This window comes from Agelaius tricolor, unplaced genomic scaffold (genome assembly GCF_023055355.1).
Source record: "Agelaius tricolor isolate 1412-34295 unplaced genomic scaffold, bAgeTri1.0.p SCAF_70, whole genome shotgun sequence".
NCBI classification, from domain to species: Eukaryota; Metazoa; Chordata; class Aves; order Passeriformes; family Icteridae; genus Agelaius; species Agelaius tricolor.
Window position 1 is genome coordinate 985,202 of NW_027269330.1, and position 21,284 is coordinate 1,006,485.

At 46.1% G+C, this 21,284-nt stretch overlaps 1 protein-coding gene across 1 annotated transcript; it reads left to right on the forward strand.

Annotated features, from left to right (window-relative positions):
• Positions 1-7,484: 7,484 nt before the first annotated feature.
• On the forward strand, positions 7,485-20,476 carry LOC139585143 (uncharacterized). Its single transcript, XM_071417613.1, is given in 26 exon segments — positions 7,485-7,525; positions 7,929-8,028; positions 8,183-8,314; positions 8,533-8,643; positions 9,138-9,276; positions 9,682-9,770; positions 10,146-10,298; positions 10,518-10,628; positions 11,128-11,266; positions 11,678-11,817; positions 12,210-12,305; positions 12,525-12,635; positions 13,135-13,273; positions 13,685-13,773; positions 13,928-14,059; positions 14,277-14,387; positions 14,890-15,028; positions 15,303-15,391; positions 15,507-15,686; positions 15,904-16,014; positions 16,531-16,669; positions 17,237-17,331; positions 17,774-17,917; positions 18,141-18,251; positions 19,236-19,374; positions 19,954-20,476. Coding segments are annotated over 26 exon segments (3,069 nt in total). The 3' UTR covers positions 20,043-20,476.
• Positions 20,477-21,284: the final 808 nt, after the last annotated feature.

A 21,284-nucleotide genomic window follows, 5' to 3' on the forward strand; every position in this document is an offset into this window, starting at 1 on the left:
CACATCATACACGTGGCATTACTGGAGGAGGCAATTTACCTTTTAGCAAAGTCTCTTGTCAGCCCCCATGACACATTTGCCTAAACAATATAATTGAAAGGACCAATATTTTTCTTTCCCTGTGACTATTTGCACTGTAGGAAGCCTTTCTTTTAACCACTGCCTCTCTCTAGCAACGCACTTCTCTTTCCCTGTAAATTGTTTGCAACAAAAAGGGGTTTTTGTTTAATGTTAATAGGGCTATGTTGCAACCAAGGTGTTTTCAAAGAACACCTGCATCATTGCTACAACCAGCAAGAGGTTTTGGCTTGGCAAACCTTTTCCTACACCACCTCCAGGAGACAAGGTAGGGTGGTGGTTGAAAGTGGGGCAGAAGATGGTCAGTGAAAAGCACTTGTTCCTACACACAGGAGCAGGAGAAAAGGCTCCAAGAACTGAAGAGAACTCTCTCAGCAGGGCTGAGCTGCTCTAAAATTTCCTTCAAAAGCTGCATTGCCCAGGAATAACCCCTTCCCCCATACCAAAGAAGTGCGTACAGGTTCAGAATTCCAGTGCTGGCTTTCCTAAATGCTGTTTTCTGGTTTTGTTTCTTTGATGCTCAGGGACCTGGGCCTACCAACTGTCACCCAGAGAGAATCACTTCATTATCTCCAGGAACAGACTCCAAAGCTTGAGCCCATGGAAAATGCAAGCCCAGCTCCTGGTGAGTCTGCTACTGACAGCCCAGGAGTTCCAAAATAAACAAGTGCTCCCTGTATACGTTTAGAATGATGCAGTTCAGTTTTTAAGTGACTTTTCCTGGTACATTTCCAACACTAAGTTGGAAAAATTTCCACTACAATGTTCTCTTATTTTCTCAGTCTAATCAGCTTTTCTTTTTCTTTCAGGATCAAAGTTCTTATCAGGCTCAAACTTCTTAGAGCAAGATAATTCACACTTGAAAGTTAAGATAAATTAACTGCCTATTACTTTGCTATATCTTCTACATTAACCATTTAAAATCAGGTGAACTAAAGTCTAGTTTTATAGAGATCAGCATAACTAAGGTATTTTTATTTTAGCATCTTACCAACATATTGCAATAGCTTATTTTAGAAATAAGCATTGTCATGCCATTAAGTAGAGAATTTAAACTGATTCAGGTTTTGACTGATCAAGAAAAGAACGAGACTGGAAAAGAGATTTCTAAATAGGGACATGACAGCAAAGACTCCAGTGAGGCTCAGGAGACATCAACACTGCAACTCCCAAAATGTCTATTTAAATACACAGGCCTAGAAATATTAACAGTGCAGAAGATTGGAGTCCCTTACCTGAGCCAGAAAAGATCTCTCTCAACAAGGCGTGAGGCCTGAGCTTCATTTGAATTTAAATTGTGAGCACAACCCATAAACATTCCACCCAGTGTAACAAAGTGTCAGGATTTTATCCAATCTTAAATCTGTTTTTCTGCTCATCCTACAGCAGACAGAATATAAAGTTTACACCTGAAAAACTGTGAACAAAAAATGTTCAAGAGTGACTTGAGTATAATTAAAATGCCATCACACAATCTAATAAATGTGTTTTAATCCCCTCATGTACTTTAAGACAAATTGGAGATTTTGAAAGAACTAGATTTCTGAGGGCTTTTTTGTTTTTTACACAAAAGAGATATTCTGATTGGACACACCACCAGCAGGCCTAATACCCGTCTTGTGAGTAAAAATTACCTCAAGAACTGTAAATTAACCAAGCTACAACAACATAAATGTGCCAGCGCTGCTCTTGTGAGTAAAATTTACCTCAAGAACTGTAAAATAACCAAGCTGCAAGGATATAAATGTGCCAGCGCCGCTCTGCCAGGTCCGCTGAGGCGCCGCTACCTCAGAGGGGTTTTCCCGCCCTTTTTCCCCCCTCCCATGTTCCCCTGCTGCCTCTGAGGGCCTTTCCCGCCCTTTCCGCTCCCCTCACGGCCCGGCACCGCCTCAGCCCCACTCCCTCCGGCCCTCTCGAGCCGTCCAGCACTGCAGCAAAAGCACGAGGGTTTATTCCTTGAGCAAAGGGTGAATTCCTTGAGCAAAGGGTGAATTCCTTGCAGGCAGCGCAGGGGCTTTCTCGGTGTTTCTCGTAGGGCAGCAGTGAGGGAGGGAAAGCGCGGTCCGCGCCTCATAAATCCACACCGACGCTGCTGCTTGTAAAGCCGCCTGTTGAATGCATTGCCCGTTTGGTGTAGCTGTATGCGTCAAAAATACCACTTCGGGCTTGCTGATCCAAAAAGTGAAACTTTTGAAAAAAAATAAATTTCATACTGCACGTGCAACAGCATGTAGACCTCATTTTTGTGCATAAGCCCCCACACCTAGCCATACTGCCTTTTAAAACAAACTGCTGGGTTGCAGCTGAGTAGCTTCCATGCCATAGAGCCGGGTTGTTCACAGAATCCAATTGAAAACTTGGCATTGGGTTATGAGGATGGCTTCAAGGAAAAGCCATGGCAGGAACAACTGAGGGTATCTGGTGGAGGAGGCTGAGGGGAGATGGAGCTCTTTAACATCCTCCAGAGGAGCTATGGAGAAGCAGTTCTCCAATGTCTCCTGTCTGTAATGAGTGACATGACCCGAGGGAATGGCTGGAGCTGGGTCAGGGGAGGTTTAGGTCGGATATTAGAATAAGGTTCTTCACCCAGAGGGTGCTTGGGAGCTGGAAGAGGCTCCCAGAAAAGTTGTCACAGGACCAAGCCAGATGGAGCTCAAGGAGTGTTGTCATCATATTGCAAAAGTCCCATACCTCCTCAGTGATTTCTCATGGGTATCTCCTCACAGCACTGACTCCTTCCTCTGCACAGCCAACAATCTCTATCTCTCTCCTCACCCAGCTAACCCCCTCTTTTATAGCACTCATCCTCACGGTACACAGCAGTGGCCTGTTAAGGGCAGGCCTGCTCCTAATCTCTGGTAATTAGTACGGCTGCAACTCCTCCGGGGTAAGATTACCTTCTGCACTATCTTTATTTTCTCACATTCTATCCCCCCACAAAGGAGTGTTTAGACAATATTCCCGGGTGGGACTCCTGGGGACTGTTCTTGTGCAGGCCCAGGAGCTGGACCTGATGATTCTTGTGGGTCCTCTGTGATTCTGGTAAAACAGTTTTCAGTGGCCATGTTGTACTTGGGGCACGTATTTTTGTGTGTGCTATGGTTACAAAGAACATAAAGTGCAATTTGGAAAGTGCAAAGGCTTTTATTTATTCAGACTAATTGAAAGCGGGTTTTTTTGTTTGCTTAAAGCCAAGGCTATCTCTGATTGTAAGTTTGATGTAAAGTTTCAGAAGTAATTAGTACATGTCAGAAAGTTACTGCAAAGCATATTTAATTTTTTACTAGAAATGGAGCTTTATCTGATAATTATCGGGTCAAAATTTGCAGAAGTATAATCCCTGTGTTTATCAAGTAGTTACAGCAGGAAATAATTTTCAGTGAAATGCAGCAGGGATATAAATCACAAAATAATTTTATTGCAACATTCACTCCTTCCACACCTAATTCAGAAAACATATAAAAGGTGGAGGGTTCAAATTGTTCTTCCTACTTGCAGCAGCATTAGCTCTGCAGTCAGGATGCATCTCTCTGTAAGTATGCACGCTTTTCTTCCTCATAAACTGAAACTTTGATTCAAACCCATTCCTTTATCTCTCAGAAGGGCTTATTGTCAATGCTTTTGCACCACTGGAGCACTGCACTGGTGCATCAAGCCCTTCCCTGTAATGCCAGAGCAGAAGAAATGGAAAAGCTTTCTCCTCACACTTGTGAAATACCTGTGTGTGCCTGCACAGCTCTGAGAAACAACTTGGGGTTCAGCTCTTGAAAGGGCAAGTGTTGAGTGTGTCTACTTTGAGCAGCCTGGGGTAAAGCAAGGGTGCCTCCCTTTGGGGCACTGGTGCAATCCCGGGTTGAAAGCAAAAAAAGGATCCAAGGAGGACCCTTGAACATCAGATTAGGAAAAGGGAAGGAGGACTCTCATGACCAGATTTGTCAGCCAGAGCTGCAGTTACACTTTTGTATTTGTTTTTGATTTCAGATTTTGACTGCAGTCCTCCTAGGACTCGTCCTGACCCCAGCCCTTGCTGATTACGTGAGTACAAATGAACGATTCCACAATTCCTGCTCTTTCTGTGTTCCCTTCTTCATGAGATCCTCTTTTTCTTTCACCACCCCTTTGGAGGGAACAAATTGAAATTTTCTCTGACAGATGAAAATCTGGCACTCTCTATGTGCTAGAACTTCTAGTCTAGGAAAGATTTTTGTTAAAATTTTAGGAGATCACTGACTAGCTTGAAAATCTAAAAATGTCTCATTTTTTAATTGAGTCTCAGCATAAAATAGAAAAGCAGCAAGTCATCCTTGGGGTAGAGACTGAGGTCCCCATCACTAGTGGCCAATCACAGATTATGATGGCGCTTAGCAGAGAGCAGCCCTTCCAATGTAGCAGGGATTTTTCTAAAACTGTGCGGACATCACTGCCTCCCTTCAGACTAAACATCTTCTTTCCCTTGGCTTTTCAGTCTCAGCAGTCGGGTAACAACTGCCAGGTCTCTGTTGGTGGTGTTTTCCAAAATCTGACTCTCAGTAGTCTGACACGTGTGGTGGTTATTGAACAAAGGAGCAACCAGTTCTCATGGAAAACTGTCTGGAACTACAACACGGTGAGTGGCAGGGAGGAGGCTTGTTCACAAAGCATGTGAGGAGACTGGCCCAGGAATGGGGATTGTTTCCTTATTCTGTACATCTGGAGCCCATGATTTGGGGCAGCAACCCTTGGCATTTGTTCCTGTTTTAACAAAGGGTTTTCTCCAGTCCCAAGGCTTAAAAAACAGAATTGCAAGTGATTAATAACTTTTTCTTACAGGGTATCATTGCAACCAAATTGGTGCAACAGAACACCTGCTACATTTCTGTTATGAACAGAAATGAGATGCCCAGCTTTGAGAATCTGGCCCACATGGCTTCACAGAATGGGGTAAGATTCAAAATATATTACTGTAGTTGATATTAATTTTTTTTGTCTGAGACACTGCTATTTTACAAACCTTCTTAACCAATGGGAAAATAATAAGACATTTTATTGCTGAGACTTTTGGTAATATTTTGCAGTTACATTATTCTGTATTATCTTGCTGAATGTTGGTTTTTGCTGTTTAGAACCAGATGGGTCTTGGAAGACCCAACAAGAGGATCACCTTTGTCACCAATGGACTGGTCAACAACCTCAGCTCCTATGGAATAGAAATCACGGCTATGTGCAGTGGAGTCACCACCTACATGGCTTACGAAGTTCCCAGTGAGTGCAAGCATGGCAATTCTGAGTGTTACTGACCTGGCCTTATTGTCTCCTGGGGCATGACTCAGGCACAGATGCTGCTCTCCCACTATGGGCCAGACAGAAACCAAGGGCTTCAGCAGTTGCACAAAGGGTTCGGCACCTTGGCAGATTGAGGCTGGAACAGGGTGGGGTCACAGCCCCCATAAATGATCCAAGCCAAACCCTTACAGCTCCTATCCAGGAAGCTTAATGGGGTGTCAATTTGGGCCCACCCTGCACTGCCCTGAAATACCAAGTAGAGAAAAGGGTTGTCCTAAGAACTGCTGTCCTTCAGGTCAGAGCTTGCTGAGTTTACCCAGGCAGCCACCAAAGCCTTGTGCTAAACCAAGTGGCTTCCTCCCTTGTAACTTTTCCCCTGGGGCAATGATCCCATTCCCCAGGGTTAATGAACTACACATGGTAGGATTCTTCCAGAATGTCACAGCCCATCTGACTGTGCATCAGCTCTAGGGGTTTTGTCTTTTCTTTTGCAGCTTTGCAAGGACCCCAGGTGAATCTGGGATCATGCATTACTCTTGATGTCCTGAGAATTGTGGAGCTGAATTACTGCGGTGGCAATGGCAATTGGAATGGCAATATCCCGGTGAGAAAACCTTAGCCTTTCCCTTTTATGTATGAAATGCTGGGGTTTCCAGAGCTGCTGCCCAAAGCCAGCCCTGTTGTCCTTCTTGGCTGGCATCTCCTCTTTTGAGAGGCTCCTTCTTGAGGGTGCAGATGCTGAAAGAGATCAATAGGTTGGCAGATGTTTCCACCCAAGACTTTGAGAAGGGATTTACTCTGGCCAGTGCTCTTGCACTCATCAACATTTAAAGCCACCAAATGACAGCTGTCAGATGCAGCAATGATTCACTGAATCCATGACATGAATTTTTAGGGCATCTGGCCACTGCCAAAGCCTTGATTCTGGGTCCTTTGGAAAAAATTGAGGCTTCCTGCGGGCAGCACTTGCTCTATTGTAGCAGGGATTTTTCAGAAGCTTTGGGAACATCACTGTCTCTGTTCAAAGAAATGAAATGTCTTCTTTCCCTTGGCTTTTTAGTCTCAGCAGATTCCAGGTGACATCTTCAACAACACGCAGGGCAGCATCTTCAACAGCACTCAAGTCATCATTGGTGGCCAGTCCCAAATTGTGACCATCAACAGGCAATGGCATGTGGCAATCATTGAACAAACGAGCATCACTGGGTCCTGGAAAACCATCTGGAACTACAACACGGTGAGTGGCATGGGTGACTTGTTCACAAGACGCTGGCTGCAGGTAGAGCTGTCCCAGAGATGGGGCTTGTTTCCTTATTCTAACCACTTTGAGTGCAAAATTTCGGGTAGGAAATCCCAGCAATCGTTCCTATTTAAACAAAGGGGATTTTTCAATCCCAAGGCTTGAAAGAAGGAAGTGAGAGTGCTCCATAATTTTATTTTACAGGGTGTCATTGCAACCAAAGTCACTCAGCAGAACACCTGCTACATTTCCATCATGAACAGAAATGAGATGCCCAGCTTCAATAACCTGGCCCGCCTGGCAGAAGAGAGCAGGGTAAGGTTCCCAAGGAGTAGCAGAGTCCTGACCCTGGAGTTCATTGATCCATTTCTTCATGTGCTTTTTCCTTCTGGACAGGATGAGGTTCTCACAAGTGGCAGGATTTTCTTTCTCACAACAGCAGTGGGGCTTGGGTATTTTCCACACAAATGCTTTGCTGAAAGAGGAAAAGGGTTGCACTTTCCTTTTCTGAGTTCTGATTTCTCTGAGAACATTTAGCTGTGGAGCTTGCTGAAAACACTTTCTCTAAGCAGCTCTTTGAGGGCCTAATTCTTTTGGCATGCCAGGTCCTTAAAGTCCTTTGCAGGCCTTTCAATTCCGAACTGCATTGGTCAGCTCACAACTTTGCTGCTGCTCTTGGTCAGAATCACTTTCCCTTTGGGGTGCAAGAGAGCATCTCCCTATTCCTCTGCCTTTCCCTTAGGGAATATATCTAGCAGGGACTAGATCCCAACAGTGATCTTGCTGAATGCTGGTATTTGATGTTTAGAACCAGTTTGGCCTGGGAAGACCTACCAAGAAGATCACCTTTGTCACCAATGGATTGGTCAGCAACCTCGGGTCTTATGGATCAGATGTCTTCTCTATGTGCAGTGGACTCACCACCTACATGACTTATGAAGTTCATGGTGAGTGCAAGCAAAGGAATTCTAACACACCTGGCATTTGTTTGCCCTAGGGAATGACCAATGGACAATGGGTGTTCTTCCACCTTGAGTCAGGCAGAAACCAGGGGCTTCAGCAGTTGTACAAAGGGTTCAGCATCTTTGCAGATCGGGACTGGAACAGGGAGGGGTCACAGTCCCCATAAATGACCCAAAGCAAATCCTTACAGGTCCTTTCCAGGAAGCTTAAGGAGGCTGAATTTTGGGCTCAGAGTGTTTCAGCTGACCCTGGGCTCCCCTGTAATGCCCAGGCAATAAAAGTGTCTCCCTAAGAACAGTTGTCCTTCATGTCAGAGCTGACTGACAATTTCAATGGCAGCCCAGGTCTCAGGCATTAGCTCATGGGGTTGTGTTTCTTCCTTTCTTGCTTTGCAAGGAGTCCAAGTCAGTCTGGGATCCTGCATTACCCTGGATGTCCTGAGAGTCGTGGATCTGAAGTACTGCACTGGCAATGGCAATGGACAGGTGAGAAAACCTGACCCTAACCTTTCTTGAACCAAATGGGCTGGGCTTCAGATGCTTTGGGGATATCACTGCCTTTCTTCAAAGGCTTAATATCTGCTTTCCCTTGGCTTTTTAGTCTCAGCAGATTCCAGGTGGCATCTTCAACAACACGCAGGGCAGCAACACACAAGTGGTCATCATTGGTGGCCAGTCCCAGATTGTGACCATCAACAGGCAATGGCGTGTGGCCATCATTGAACAAACGAGCATCACTGGGTCCTGGAAAACCATCTGGAACTACAACACGGTGAGTGGCATGGGTGACTTGTTCAAAAAACAAATGAGGAGACTGGCAGCAGGTAGAGCTGTCCCAGAGATGGGGCTTCTTTCCTTCTTCTGACCATGTTGAGTGTACAATTTGAGGTAGGATCTCTTGGCCTGCTCTTCTGTTTTAACAGAGGGTTTTCTCCAATATCAGGGCATGAAAAAAATGAAATCCAAGTACTCAATAACTTCATTTTACAGGGCATCATTGCAACCAAAGTCACTCAGCAGAACACCTGCTACATTTCCATCATGAACAGAAATGAGATGCCCAGCTTCAATAACCTGGCCCGCCTGGCAGAAGAGAGCAGGGTAAGGTTCCCAAGGAGTAGCAGAGTCCTGACCCTGGAGTTCATTGATCCATTTCTTCATGTGCTTTTTCCTTCTGGACAGGATGAGGTTCTCACAAGTGGCAGGATTTTCTTTCTCACAACAGCAGTGGGGCTTGGGTATTTCCCACACAAATGCTTTGCTGAAAGAGGAAAAGGGTTGCACTTTCCTTTTCTGAGTTCTGATTTCTCTGAGAACATTTAGCTGTGGAGCTTGCTGAAAACACTTTCTCTAAGCAGCTCTTTGAGGGCCTAATTCTTTTGGCATGCCAGGTCCTTAAAGTCCTTTGCAGGCCTTTCAATTCCGAACTGCATTGGTTAGTTCAGAACTTTGCATGGCTGCTGCTCTTGGTCAGAATCACTTTCCCTTTGGGGTGCAAGAGAGCATCTCCTATTCCTCAGGCTTTCCCCTAGGGAGTATGTCCAGCCACCACCACATCCCAACACTGATCCTGCTGAATGCTGTTTTTTGTTTAGAACCAGTTTGGCCTGGGAAGACCTACCAAGAAGATCACCTTTGTCACCAATGGATTGGTCAGCAACCTCGGGTCTTATGGATCAGATGTCTTCTCTATGTGCAGTGGACTCACCACCTATATGACTTATGAAGTTCATGGTGAGTGCAAGCAAAGGAATTCAAACAGACCTGGCATTTGTTTCCCCTGGGGAATGACCAATGCACAGTTGGTGTTCTCCCACCTTGAGTCAGGCAGAAATCAAGGGTTTCCGCAGTTGTCCAATGGCTTTGACATCTTTGCAGATGTGGACAGGAAGAGGGTGGAGTCACAGCCCCCATAAATGATCCATACAGCTCCTTTCCCAGAAGCTTAAGGAGGCTTAATTTTGGGGACAGAGCGTGTCAGCTGACTATGGCCTCCCCTGTAATGCCCAGGCATAAAAAGTGTCACCCTAAATGTCACCAGCTGTCCTTCAGGTCAGAGCTGACTGATTATTTAAATGGCACCCAAGCTCTCAGGCATTAGCTCATGGGGTTTTGTTTCTTCCTTTCTTGCTTCGCAAGGAGTCCAAGTCAGTCTGGGATCCTGCATTACCCTGGATGTCCTGAGAGTCGTGGATTTGAAGTACTGCACAGGCAATGGCAATGGACAGGTGAGAAAATCTGACCCTTACCTTTCTTGAATCAAAGCGAGGGGAACCTGAGCTGCTGCTGAAAGCCAACCCTTATGGCCTTCTTCCCTGGCATCTTCCCTTTTGAGAGGTTCCTGCTTGAGGGTGCAGATGCTGAAACAGAAAAATGGGTTCCCTCCGGGAATCTGAGCATGGATTAACTGTGGCCAGTCCTCCTTAGACCCTCTGCCCAGCACCACAGCCCTGCTTCTGGGTCCTTTAGAAAAGACTGAGTGCAGGGATGGCACTTCCCAGAGGCCAGCATTTCTTCCATTGTAGCAGGGATTTTTCAGAAGCTTTGGGAATATCATTGTCTCTGTTCAAAGGTGAAACGTCTTCTTTCCCTTGGCTTTTTAGTCTCAGCAGATTCCTGGTGGTGAGGGGAGCTCACAAGTCGTCATCATTGGTGGCCAGTCCCAGATTGTGACCATCAACAGGCAATGGCGTGTGGCCATCATTGAGAAAAAGGCTGGCATTGGGTCCTGGAAAACCATCTGGAACTACAACACAGTGAGTGGCAGGGAGGGGACTTGTTCACACAGTGTATGAGGAGACTGGCTCCTGATAGGGCTGGCAGAGAGATGGGGCTTGTTTCCTTATTCTGTCCCAGTTGAGAGCACAATTTGGGGTAGGAATGCTCTGAATTTGTTTCTGTTTAAACAAAGGGATTTCTCCAATTCCAATGTGTGAAAGACTAAAGTGCGATTTCTTCATATTTTCATTTCACAGGGCATCATTGTAACCAAAGTCACTCAGCAGAACACCTGCTACATTTCCACCATGAACAGAAATGAGATGCCTCGCTTTGATAACCTGGCCCACCTGGCAGAACAGAGCAGGGTAAGGTTCCCGTGGAGCAGCAGAATCCTGACCCTGGAGTTCATTGGCACCATTCTTCATGTGCTTTTTCCTTCTGGACAGGAGAATGTTGTCATAACTGGCTGGATTTCCTTTCATCAACCCTAGAGGGGCTTGGGAATTTTTCAGAGAAATGCTTTGCTGCAACTTGAATTTTCTGCACCATTCCCTTCCTCATCTCCACTTTCTCTGAGGATGTTGAGCTCTTCCGTTTGCTTGCCACAGCCTTTCACTGAGGAGCCCTTCAAGGGCCTTGTTTCTCTTGACATGCAAGGTCTCAAAATCCTACAGAGATTACTCAGTACCATTCTGCATTAGTCAGCTCAGAACTTTGCATGGCTGCTGCTCTTGGCCAGACTCCCTTTCCCTTTGGGGTGCATGAGAGCATCTCCCTATTCCTCAGCCTTTCTCCTAGGGAATATGCCTTGCAGGGACTAGATCCCAACAGTAATCTTGCTGAATGCTGGTATTTGATGTTTAGAACCAGTTTGGTCTTGGAAGACCTACCAAGAAGATCACCTTTGTCACCAATGGATTGGTCAGCAACCTGAGGTCTTATGGATCAGATGTCTTCTCTATGTGCGGTGGACTCACCACCTACATGACTTATGAAGTTCACGGTGAGCGCAACCAAAGGAATTCTGTCTCTCAGTGATCTGGCATTTATTTGCCCTAGGTAATGACCAATGGACAATTGGTGTTCTCCCACCTTGAGTCAGGCAGAAATCAAGGGTTTCCGCAGTTGTACAAAGGGTTCAACATCTTAGCAGATGAGGACTGGAACAGGGTGGAGTCACAGCCCCCATAAATGATCCATACAGCTCCTTTCCCAGAAGCTTAAGGAGGCTTAATTTTGGGGACAGAGCGTGTCAGCTGACTATGGCCTCCCCTGTAATGCCCAGGCATAAAAAGTGTCTCCCTAAATGTCACCATCTGTCCTTCAGGTCAGAGCTGACTGATTATTTAAATGGCACCCAAGCTCTCAGGCATTAGCTCATGGGGTTTTGTTTCTTCCTTTCTTGCTTTGCAAGGAGTCCAAGTCAATCTGGGATCCTGCATTACCCTGGATGTCCTGAGAGTCGTGGATCTGAAGTACTGCACAGGCAATGGCAATGGACAGGTGAGAAAATCTGACCCTAACCTTTCTTGAATCAAAGCGGGAGGAACCTGAGCTGCTGCCCAAAGCCAATCCTTATGGCCTTCTTCCCTGGCATCTTCCCTTTTGAGAGGTTCCTGCTTGAGGGTGCAGATGCTGAAACAGAAAAATGGGTCAGGACAGGATTCCCTCCAGGACATTGAGCATGGATTAACTGTGGTCAGTCCACCTTAGACCCTCTGCCCAGCACCACAGCCCTGCTTCTGGGTCCTTTAGAAAAGACAGAGTGCAGGGATGGCACATCCCAGAGGCCAGCAGGGATTCCCATTGTAGCAGGGATTTTTCAGAAGCTTTGGGGATATCACTGTCTCCCTTCAAGGTGAAACGTCTTCTTTCCCTTGGCTTTTTAGTCTCAGCAGATTCCTGGTGGTGAGGGGAGCTCACAAGTCGTCATCATTGGTGGCCAGTCCCAGATTGTGACCATCAACAGGCAATGGCGTGTGGCCATCATTGAGAAAAAGGCTGGCATTGGGTCCTGGAAAACCATCTGGAACTACAACACGGTGAGTGGCAGGGAGGGGACTTGTTCACACAGTGTATGAGGAGACTGGCTCCTGATAGGGCTGGCAGAGAGATGGGGCTTGTTTCCTTATTCTGTCCCAGTTGAGAGCACAATTTGGGGTAGGAATGCTCTGAATTTGTTTCTGTTTAAACAAAGGGATTTCTCCAATTCCAATGTGTGAAAGACTAAAGTGCGATTTCTTCATATTTTCATTTCACAGGGCATCATTGTAACCAAAGTCACTCAGCAGAATGTCTGCTACATTTCCACCATGAACAGAAATGAGATGCCTCGCTTTGATAACCTGGCCCACCTGGCAGAACAGAGCAGGGTAAGGTTCCCATGGAGCAGCAGAATCCTGACCCTGGAGTTCATTGGCACCATTCTTCATGTGCTTTTTCCTTCTGGACAGGAGAATGTTGTCATAACTGGCTGGATTTCCTTTCATCAACCCTAGAGGGGCTTGGGAATTTTTCAGAGAAATGCTTTGCTGCAACTTGAATTTTCTGCACCATTCCCTTCCTCATCTCCACTTTCTCTGAGGATGTTGAGCTCTTCCGTTTGCTTGCCACAGCCTTTCACTGAGGAGCCCTTCAAGGGCCTTGTTTCTCTTGACATGCAAGGTCTCAAAATCCTACAGAGATTACTCAGTACCATTCTGCATTGGTCAGCTCAGAACTTTGCATGGCTGCTGCTCTTGGCCAGACTCCCTTTCCCTTTGGGGTGCATGAGAGCATCTCCCTATTCCTCAGCCTTTCTCCTAGGGAATATGCCTTGCAGGGACTAGATCCCAACAGTGATCTTTCTGAATGCTGATATTTGATGTTTAGAACCAGTTTGGCCTTGGAAGACCTACCAAGAAGATCACCTTTGTCACCAATGGATTCGTCAGCAACCTGAGGTCTTATGGATCAGATGTCTTCTCTATGTGCGGTGGACTCACCACCTACATGACTTATGAAGTTCATGGTGAGTGCAAGCAAAAGAATTCTAATAGAACTGGCATTTGTTTCCCTTGGGGAATGACCAACACAATTGCTGCTCTTCCACCTTGAGTCAGGCAGAAACCAGGGGCTTCAGCAGTTGTACAAAGGGTTCAGCATCTTTGCAGATGAGGACTGGAACAGGGTGGGGTCACAGCCCCCGATAAATGACCTAAAGCAAACACTTACAGTTCCATTCTGAGAAGCTTCATGGGGCTCTATTTTGGGTACAGAGTGTTTCAGCTGACACTGGGCTCCCCTGTAATGCCCAGTCAATAAAATTGTCTCCCTAAGAACAGTTGTCCATCAGGTCAGAGCTGACTGACAATTTGAGTGGCAGCCCAGGTCTCAGGCATTAGCTCATGGGGTTGTGTTTCTTCCTTTCTTGCTTTGCAAGGAGTCCAAGTCAGTCTGGGATCCTGCATTACCCTGGATGTCCTGAGAGTCGTGGATCTGAAGTACTGCACTGGCAATGGCAATGGACAGGTGAGAAAACCTGACCCTTACCTTTCTTGAACTAAATGGGGGGGGCTTCAGATGCTTTGGGGATATCACTGCCTTTCTTCAAAGGCTTAATATCTGCTTTCCCTTGGCTTTTTAGTCTCAGCAGATTCCAGGTGGCATCTTCAACAACACGCAGGGCAGCAACACACAAGTGGTCATCATTGGTGGCCAGTCCCAGATTGTGACCATCAACAGGCAATGGCGTGTGGCCATCATTGAGCAAACGAGCATCACTGGGTCCTGGAAAACCATCTGGAACTACAACACGGTGAGTGGCATGGGTGACTTGTTCAAAAAACAAATGAGGAGACTGGCAGCAGGTAGAGCTGTCCCAGAGATGGGGCTTCTTCCCTTCTTCTGACCGTGTTGAGTGCAAATTTTGAGGTAGGAACTCTTGGCCTGCTCTTCTGTTTTAACAGAGGGTTTTCTCCAATATCAGGGCATGAAACAATGAAATCCAAGTACTCAATAATTTCATTTTACAGGGCATCATTGCAACCAAAGTCACTCAGCAGAACACCTGCTACATTTCCATCATGAACAGAAATGAGATGCCCAGCTTCAATAATCTGGCCCGCCTGGCAGAAGAGAGCAGGGTAAGGTTCCCAAGTGGTAGCAGTATCCTGATCCTGGAGTTAATTGGGATATATATTCGTGCAATTGTATCTGCAGGAGCAAACAAGATTTTTACAAGTGGCAAGATTTTCTTTCTCACAATAGCAGTGGGGCTTGGGAATTTTCCATAAGAATGCTTTGCTGAAAGAAGAAAGGGGCTGCAATATTCCGTCCAGAAGTTCCCCATTACCTGAGAATCTTGAGCTCTGCAGCATGGTGGGGAAAGCCTTGCTCTGAGGAGGCCTTCTATGGCCTTCATTCTCTTGGCATGCCAAGATCTCAAAGTCCTTCACAGACATTTCAGTATCACACTGCATTGGTCAGCTCAGAACTTTGCATGGCTGCTGCTCTTGGCCAGACTCCCTTTCCCTTTGGGGTGCATGAGAGCATCTCCCTATTCCTCAGCCTTTCCCCTAGGGAATATGCATAGTAGGGACCAGATCACAGCACTGAGTTTTCTGAATGCTGGTATTTGCTGTTTAGAACCAGTTTGGCCTTGGAAGACCTACCAAGAAGATCACCTTTGTCACCAATGGATTGGTCAGCAACCTGAGGTCTTATGGATCAGATGTCTTCTCTATGTGCAGTGGACTCACCACCTACATGACTTATGAAGTTCACGGTGAGTGCAGGCAATGGATGGGGTCACAGCCCCTGATAAATGACCTGAAGAAAACACTCACAGCTCCATTCTGAGAAGATTCATGGAGCTGTATTTTGGGCACAGAGTGTTTCAGCTGACTCTGGGGTCCCCTGTAATGCCCAGGCAATAAAAAGTGTCTCCCTACGTGTCCCCAGCTGTCCTTCAGGACAGAGCTGACTGACAATTTCAATGGCAGCCCAGGTCTCAGGCATTAGCTCATGGGGTTGTGTTTCTTCCTTTCTTGCTTTGCAAGGTGTCCAAGTCAATCTGGGATCCTGCATTACCCTGGATGTCCTGAGAGTCGTGGATCTGAAGTACTGCACAGGCAATGGCAATGGACAGGTGAGAAAACCTGACCCTTACCTTTCTTGAACTAAATGGGGGGGGCTTCAGATGCTTTGGGGATATCACTGCCTTTCTTCAAAGGCTAAATATCTGCTTTCCCTTGGCTTTTTAGTCTCAGCAGATTCCAGGTGGCATCTTCAACAACACTCAAGGCAACATCTTCAACAACACACAAGTGGTCATCATTGGTGGCCAGTCCCAGATTGTGACCATCAACAGGCAATGGCGTGTGGCCATCATTGAACAAACGAGCATCACTGGGTCCTGGAAAACCATCTGGAACTACAACACGGTGAGTGGCAGAGAGGGGGCTCCTTCAAAAGCATCCACAGAGTTTGGCAGCAGGTACAGCTGACCCAGGGATGGTGATTGTTTCCTTATTCTGACCATTTTGAGTGCACAATTTCAAGTAGAAACTTCCTGCGCTTGTTCTGGTTTTAAGAAAGGTTTTTTACAATCCCAAGGCTTGAATGATTAAAGTTCGTGTTCTCAATAACTTCATTTCACAGGGCATCATTGTAACCAAAGTCACACAACAGAACGCCTGCTACATTTCCACCATGAACAGAAATGAGATGCCCCGCTTTGATAACCTGGCCCGCCTGGCAGAAGAGAGCAGGGTAAGGTTCCAAACGTGTAGCAGATTCATGGCCTTGGAGTTCATTGGCCCATTTTTTCATTGGTTTTTTCCTTCTGGACAGGAGAATGTTGTCACAAGTGGCAGGGTTTTCTTTCTCTCAACACTAGTGGGGCTTGGGATTTTTTCAGAGGAAAATCCCAAGCCCAAATTTGCTGAAAGCTGAAACGGGGCTGCACCTTTCTCTTTCTTATCTCCACTTTCTCTGAGGATGTTGAGCTCTGCAGCTTGCTGGGCAAAGCCTTTCACTGAGGAGCCCTTCATGGGCCTTCATTCTCTTGGCATGCCAATTTCTCAAAGATACCTCCAAAGACTCTTCAGTACCAAACTGCGTTGGCCGGCTCAGAGCTTGGCATTGCAGCTGCTCCGGCCAGACTCCCTTTTCCTTTGGGGTGTGAGAGAGCATCTCCTTATTCCACAGCCTTTCCCCTGGGGAATATGCCTAGCAGGAAACAGCTCCTGACACTTACCTGGCTGATTGCTGTAATTTCATGTTTAGAATCATATTGGTTTTGGAAGACCTACCAAGAAGATCACCTTTGTTGCCAGTGCATTGGTGAACAACCTGAGGTCTTATGGATCAGATGTCTTCTCTATGTGCACTGGACTCACCACCTACATGGCTTATGAAGTTCATGGTGAGTGCAAGCAAAGGAATTCTGTCTCTGAGTGACCTGGCATTTTTCTCTCCTGAGGAATCACCAATGCACAATTGCTACATTTCCACCTCAAGGCAGGCAGAAACCAAGGGCTTCAGCAGTTGCACAAAGGGTTCAGCATCTTTGCAGATCAGGATTGAAAAGGGTGGGGTCACAGCCCTCATAAATGACCCAAAGCAAACCTTACAGCTCCTTTCAGTAATCTTAATGAGTCTGGGCCCATCAACTGGCAGCAGCCTCACCATGCAATGCCCAGCCATTGGGACTCCCAGAACCAAATGCAATAGAGCCCCAATTTCTGCACAGGAAATCCCTAAGGGTGTTGAAGATCAGGTCTTTGTGAGCATTCCTGGCTGAGCCACACAGCCAGTGCTATTTGGGGACTCCAAGAGAATCTGTCCCTCATACAGCTCAAATATTCCCAGAGCAGCAACTCTCCTGAACCTGGCTGGCTCTGAGCAACACCACCATCATTCTGTAAAAAGGCAGCCAAGGTCTTTGGGATCACTTCATGGTGTTTTTTCTTTCCTTTTCCAGGTTTGCAAGGACCCCAGGTGAATCTGGGATCATGCATTATCCTGGATGTCCTGCAAGTTGTGGATCTGAACTACTGCACTGGTAATTTCCATGGCAATGGACAGGTGAGAAAACCTTAGCCCTTCCCTTTCTTGAACCAATTTGGGGGGCTCAAAGCTGCTCAAAGCCAAACCTGATGCCCTTCTTGCCTGACATCTCCTCTTTTGAGAGGTTCCTGCCTGAGTGTACAGATGCTGAAGCAGAGCAATGGGTCAGCAGAGGTTTCTGTTCAGGACCTTAAGGGTGAATTTCCTCTGGCCAGTGCTCTGGCATGCATCAACCTCTAAAGGCACCAGCTGGCAGGTGTCAGATGCAGCAATGATTCACTGAATGCTTAAAAAGTAATGCTTGCACCCTTGATTCTGGGTGCTTTGGAAAAGACTGAAGGCAGTGCCAGCACTTCCTGGGGGCAGCATTCTTCCATTGTAGCAGGGATTTTCCAGAAGCTTTGGGCACATCACTGTCTCCCTTCAAAGGTGAAACATCTGCTTTCCCTTGGCTTTTCAGTCTCAGCAGATTCCAGGTCACAACTGCCATTTCTCTGGTGCCTGTGTTTTCCAAAACATGACCCTCAGCAGTCAAACACATGAGGTGATTTTCGAGCAAAGGAGTGAGCAGTTCTCCTGGAAAACCATCTGGAACTACAACACGGTGAGTGCCAGGGAGGAGGGGGCTCCTTCAAAAGCTCTACTGGGAGCCTGGCTCTTGGCCCAGCTGGCCCTGGGACAGGGCCTGTTTCTATATTGTCACCATCCTGAGTCCAAGATTAGGGGCAGAACCTCTCAGCATTTGTGACTCTTGTTAGTCAGAGTCTATCCTGTCCCTTTGAGTGGAAAACCAAACTGCAAGTGCTCAATAAGTTTTATTTTTACAGGGCATCATTGCAACCAAACTGGTGCAAGAGAGAACGTGCTACATTTCCACCATGAACAGGAGTGAGATGCCCATTTTTGATGCTCTTGTCAGATATGCTGCAGAGAACAAGGTAAGATTCAATTCAGCAGTTGCTTGGAATATTTTTGTACTGAATTTGAAATTCCTTTTTTTTGCCTGAAGCACTGCTGTTTTCAAAACCCTCACAACCAATGGTAAATTAAAAGCCATTTTAATGGTTGTTTTCATTAATGTTTTCAGTGATATTTTTCAGGTACATCATTTGAAGGCTTTCAAAAATTACAATATCCTAGTTTGGATGCCTTTAGTGCAGGTTAATTTTGAGTCTAAGTCTCAGATTAGTTAGGTTATTTTTATAATTACTTAAATCATTATTTCAATTGACTTTTTATACTACCTTAGTAACTCAGACTTTAGATTCTTTGCTAAGTATCTTTCATAAAGTCTCATTCTTAAAGTCTAGAAAAATATTTTTTCTTCAGAATATCTAATTGAGGAATAAAAGTATTTCAATTTTATAGAAAAATATTTTGGTAAGCTTTTAAATTTTTTGAAGAGGACTGTACACCATGTTTCAGTTCAGCCATTCACATTAGCACAGACATTATACAAATTATCTCAGCTTTCAACATATTCACCTTTGCTAAAAAGAAGCTTCCCTTGAAATCTGAGAACTGAGTATGTAAAACAACACAGCTCAAATAGCAGGAAGGCCTGTAGGGCAGAAGGGAATCAGGAGGAGACTTCTCCTGCCAGCTGATGGCCCTGAGGGGCGAGGGCAGGGACTGAGCAGGGGCCTTGGAAGGAGCCCTGGCTCCACAGAGAGGCCTCACTCCTCTTCATCAGCGCTTTCCTTGCGCCGCCACTTCCCCTCAGGCTCCCTGAGAACCATCTGCCTCTGGAGCTGCCTGCAGGGCTTGCCAGGGGTCCCACAGCCTCCCAGGGATTGAAAGGTGTCCCTAAAGGCAGCTGGGGCTGAAACACCCAGCCCTGAGTCATCCTTCCAGAGAGAGGAACAGCCCCAGCAGGAACCGGATCCCAACCCTGACCCTGCTGAATGTTGTTTTTTGTGTAGAACCAGGTTGGCCTTGGAAGACCTACCAAGAAGATCACCTTTGTCACCAATGGATTGGTCAGCAACCTCGGGTCTTACGGAGCAGATGTCTTCTCAATGTGCAGTGGACTCACCACCTACATGGCTTATGAAGTTCACGGTGAGTGCAAGCTAAGGAATTTTGTCTCAGAGTGACCTGGCATTTGTTTGCCCTAGGGAATGACCAATTGCTGCTCTTCCACCTTGACATGGACACAAAGTAAGCAACAAACATGCATCCTTGTAGAAGAGCAGCTGCTGTTGTGGAGATGGGTGTAAATCTACTGAATCTGTGTCAGTTTGTCAATCACAGAGGTTCTTCTATTGAGATCAAAAACTGCATTCTTTTGAAATATGTTCAAGTAATTCTTTTACTCAGAGCAGTTAATCCTCAGGCACCATCCAAGTACTCTGAGCCTCTCTCCAAGCTGATGGTCTCCAGCCCTCCTTTGGAAAACACTCTGCAGCTCAGGCTCCAGCTGCTGCATTTCTGGCTCAGCAGCAGTTCCACGTACTCACTGCTTGCTTTGCTTTAGGCTTGCTTTGGCAGCTGACAGGGCTCAAAGGGGTTGGAAAGGCAAGTGCAATGTGCCAGGTTTAAGGGCTGTCAGTGAATGCACAGAGCACTTAAAATCACTTAAGCCAGTGTCTCTATTTTTTTCTTTTTTTTTTTTTTCTTTTTCTGATGTTGTTTGTATAGGACCCCAGCTGAATCAGGGATCGTGTATCTCTCTTGATGTCCTCAAACTTGTGGATCTGAATTATTGTGGTGGAAATATCAAGGCCTGAAAACCTTATCTTTCTTCAATCAAGAACAGAGGATCCGAGCTGCTGCCCAAGGCAAACCCTGATGCAATTCTTCCCTCACATCTCCTTTTAGAGATGGTCTTGGGGACGTAGATGCTGACACACATTAACTGCTGACCACATCTTTCAAATAAAGTCCCTCATTATGTATTGACTCCAGCTTGTTTCTCATTACTCTACCCTTTTCCATCTAAGAACCCCTCCACAAAAATATTTTTGTCTCCCTTCTGCCCCATCTGAGCCCTTCAAATGCTCTTTTGATTGCCAGCTCCCAACACAGGACACAGACAAAGAGCTGGGCAAGCCCCAGGGTGTGGATGGTACAAACAAGGCAGTCACAGGCAGCACCTTCCTTCCCTGTTTGGGGAAAGATGCCTCACATTAAGAATCTTGGTTCAGGTGCCACAAAAGGCAGAAAGAAAGAAGGGCAAAGCATTGAATTTGCCTTTTTTAGGGGAAGGGGGGTTTCTTTTGTGGGATTTACAGAGCTGTTCTGTTCCTAAAATGAGGCAAGGTTGGGATTCCTGTTGCTCAAATCTTTACAATCAAGATTATTATTTCCTTTTGGCAGGATGCCCCAGGTTGTCCAGGTGAATACAAATCTGCCTTCAGGACCAACACCAGCCATGCCACATCCCTCAGTTTCTGGCATACTCAAATCAGCCCTTAGTCCATAACCTGGTGCACACTGGCACAAAGCATCACTGCAACTTTACTGGGAATCTCTGCTCTGCTTCTGGTGATCATTGTTTTTCCTTTAAAAGTGGCTGTTCAATACACTGAGCTTACCATGACCACTTTTCTCTCAGCTCCCTCTATGCCATGAATTCAATCAGGCAGGTATCAAAGCCTCCTCTTATCAGAGCACTTCCCCAGGAACCTCGTCATGCTTCTGTGAACACAGGGCACCTGCCAATAAGGCAAACCCATTTTCAGATTTAACTTTGGGATATTATGTATAAAAAGCAAGAGTGCAGATCAGTTGGCAGCAGGTTTCAAGATCAGTTTGTGGAAGTTAACAGAATTCAGTGGCAAGGGTTGGTCTATTGCTTACTGCATAGATGGAACCTGCAAAGGCAAATCAAATTAAAATCCCTTCAGAATGGCATACACAGAGCCCAGGGCTGCAAAGGGTGAGGGTGCAGAGGGTTTAAGAGCATTTAAACACTGACTCATTTACAAGGTGATTCAATAGTGTTTATTACAGTTACAACAAAGACTGAA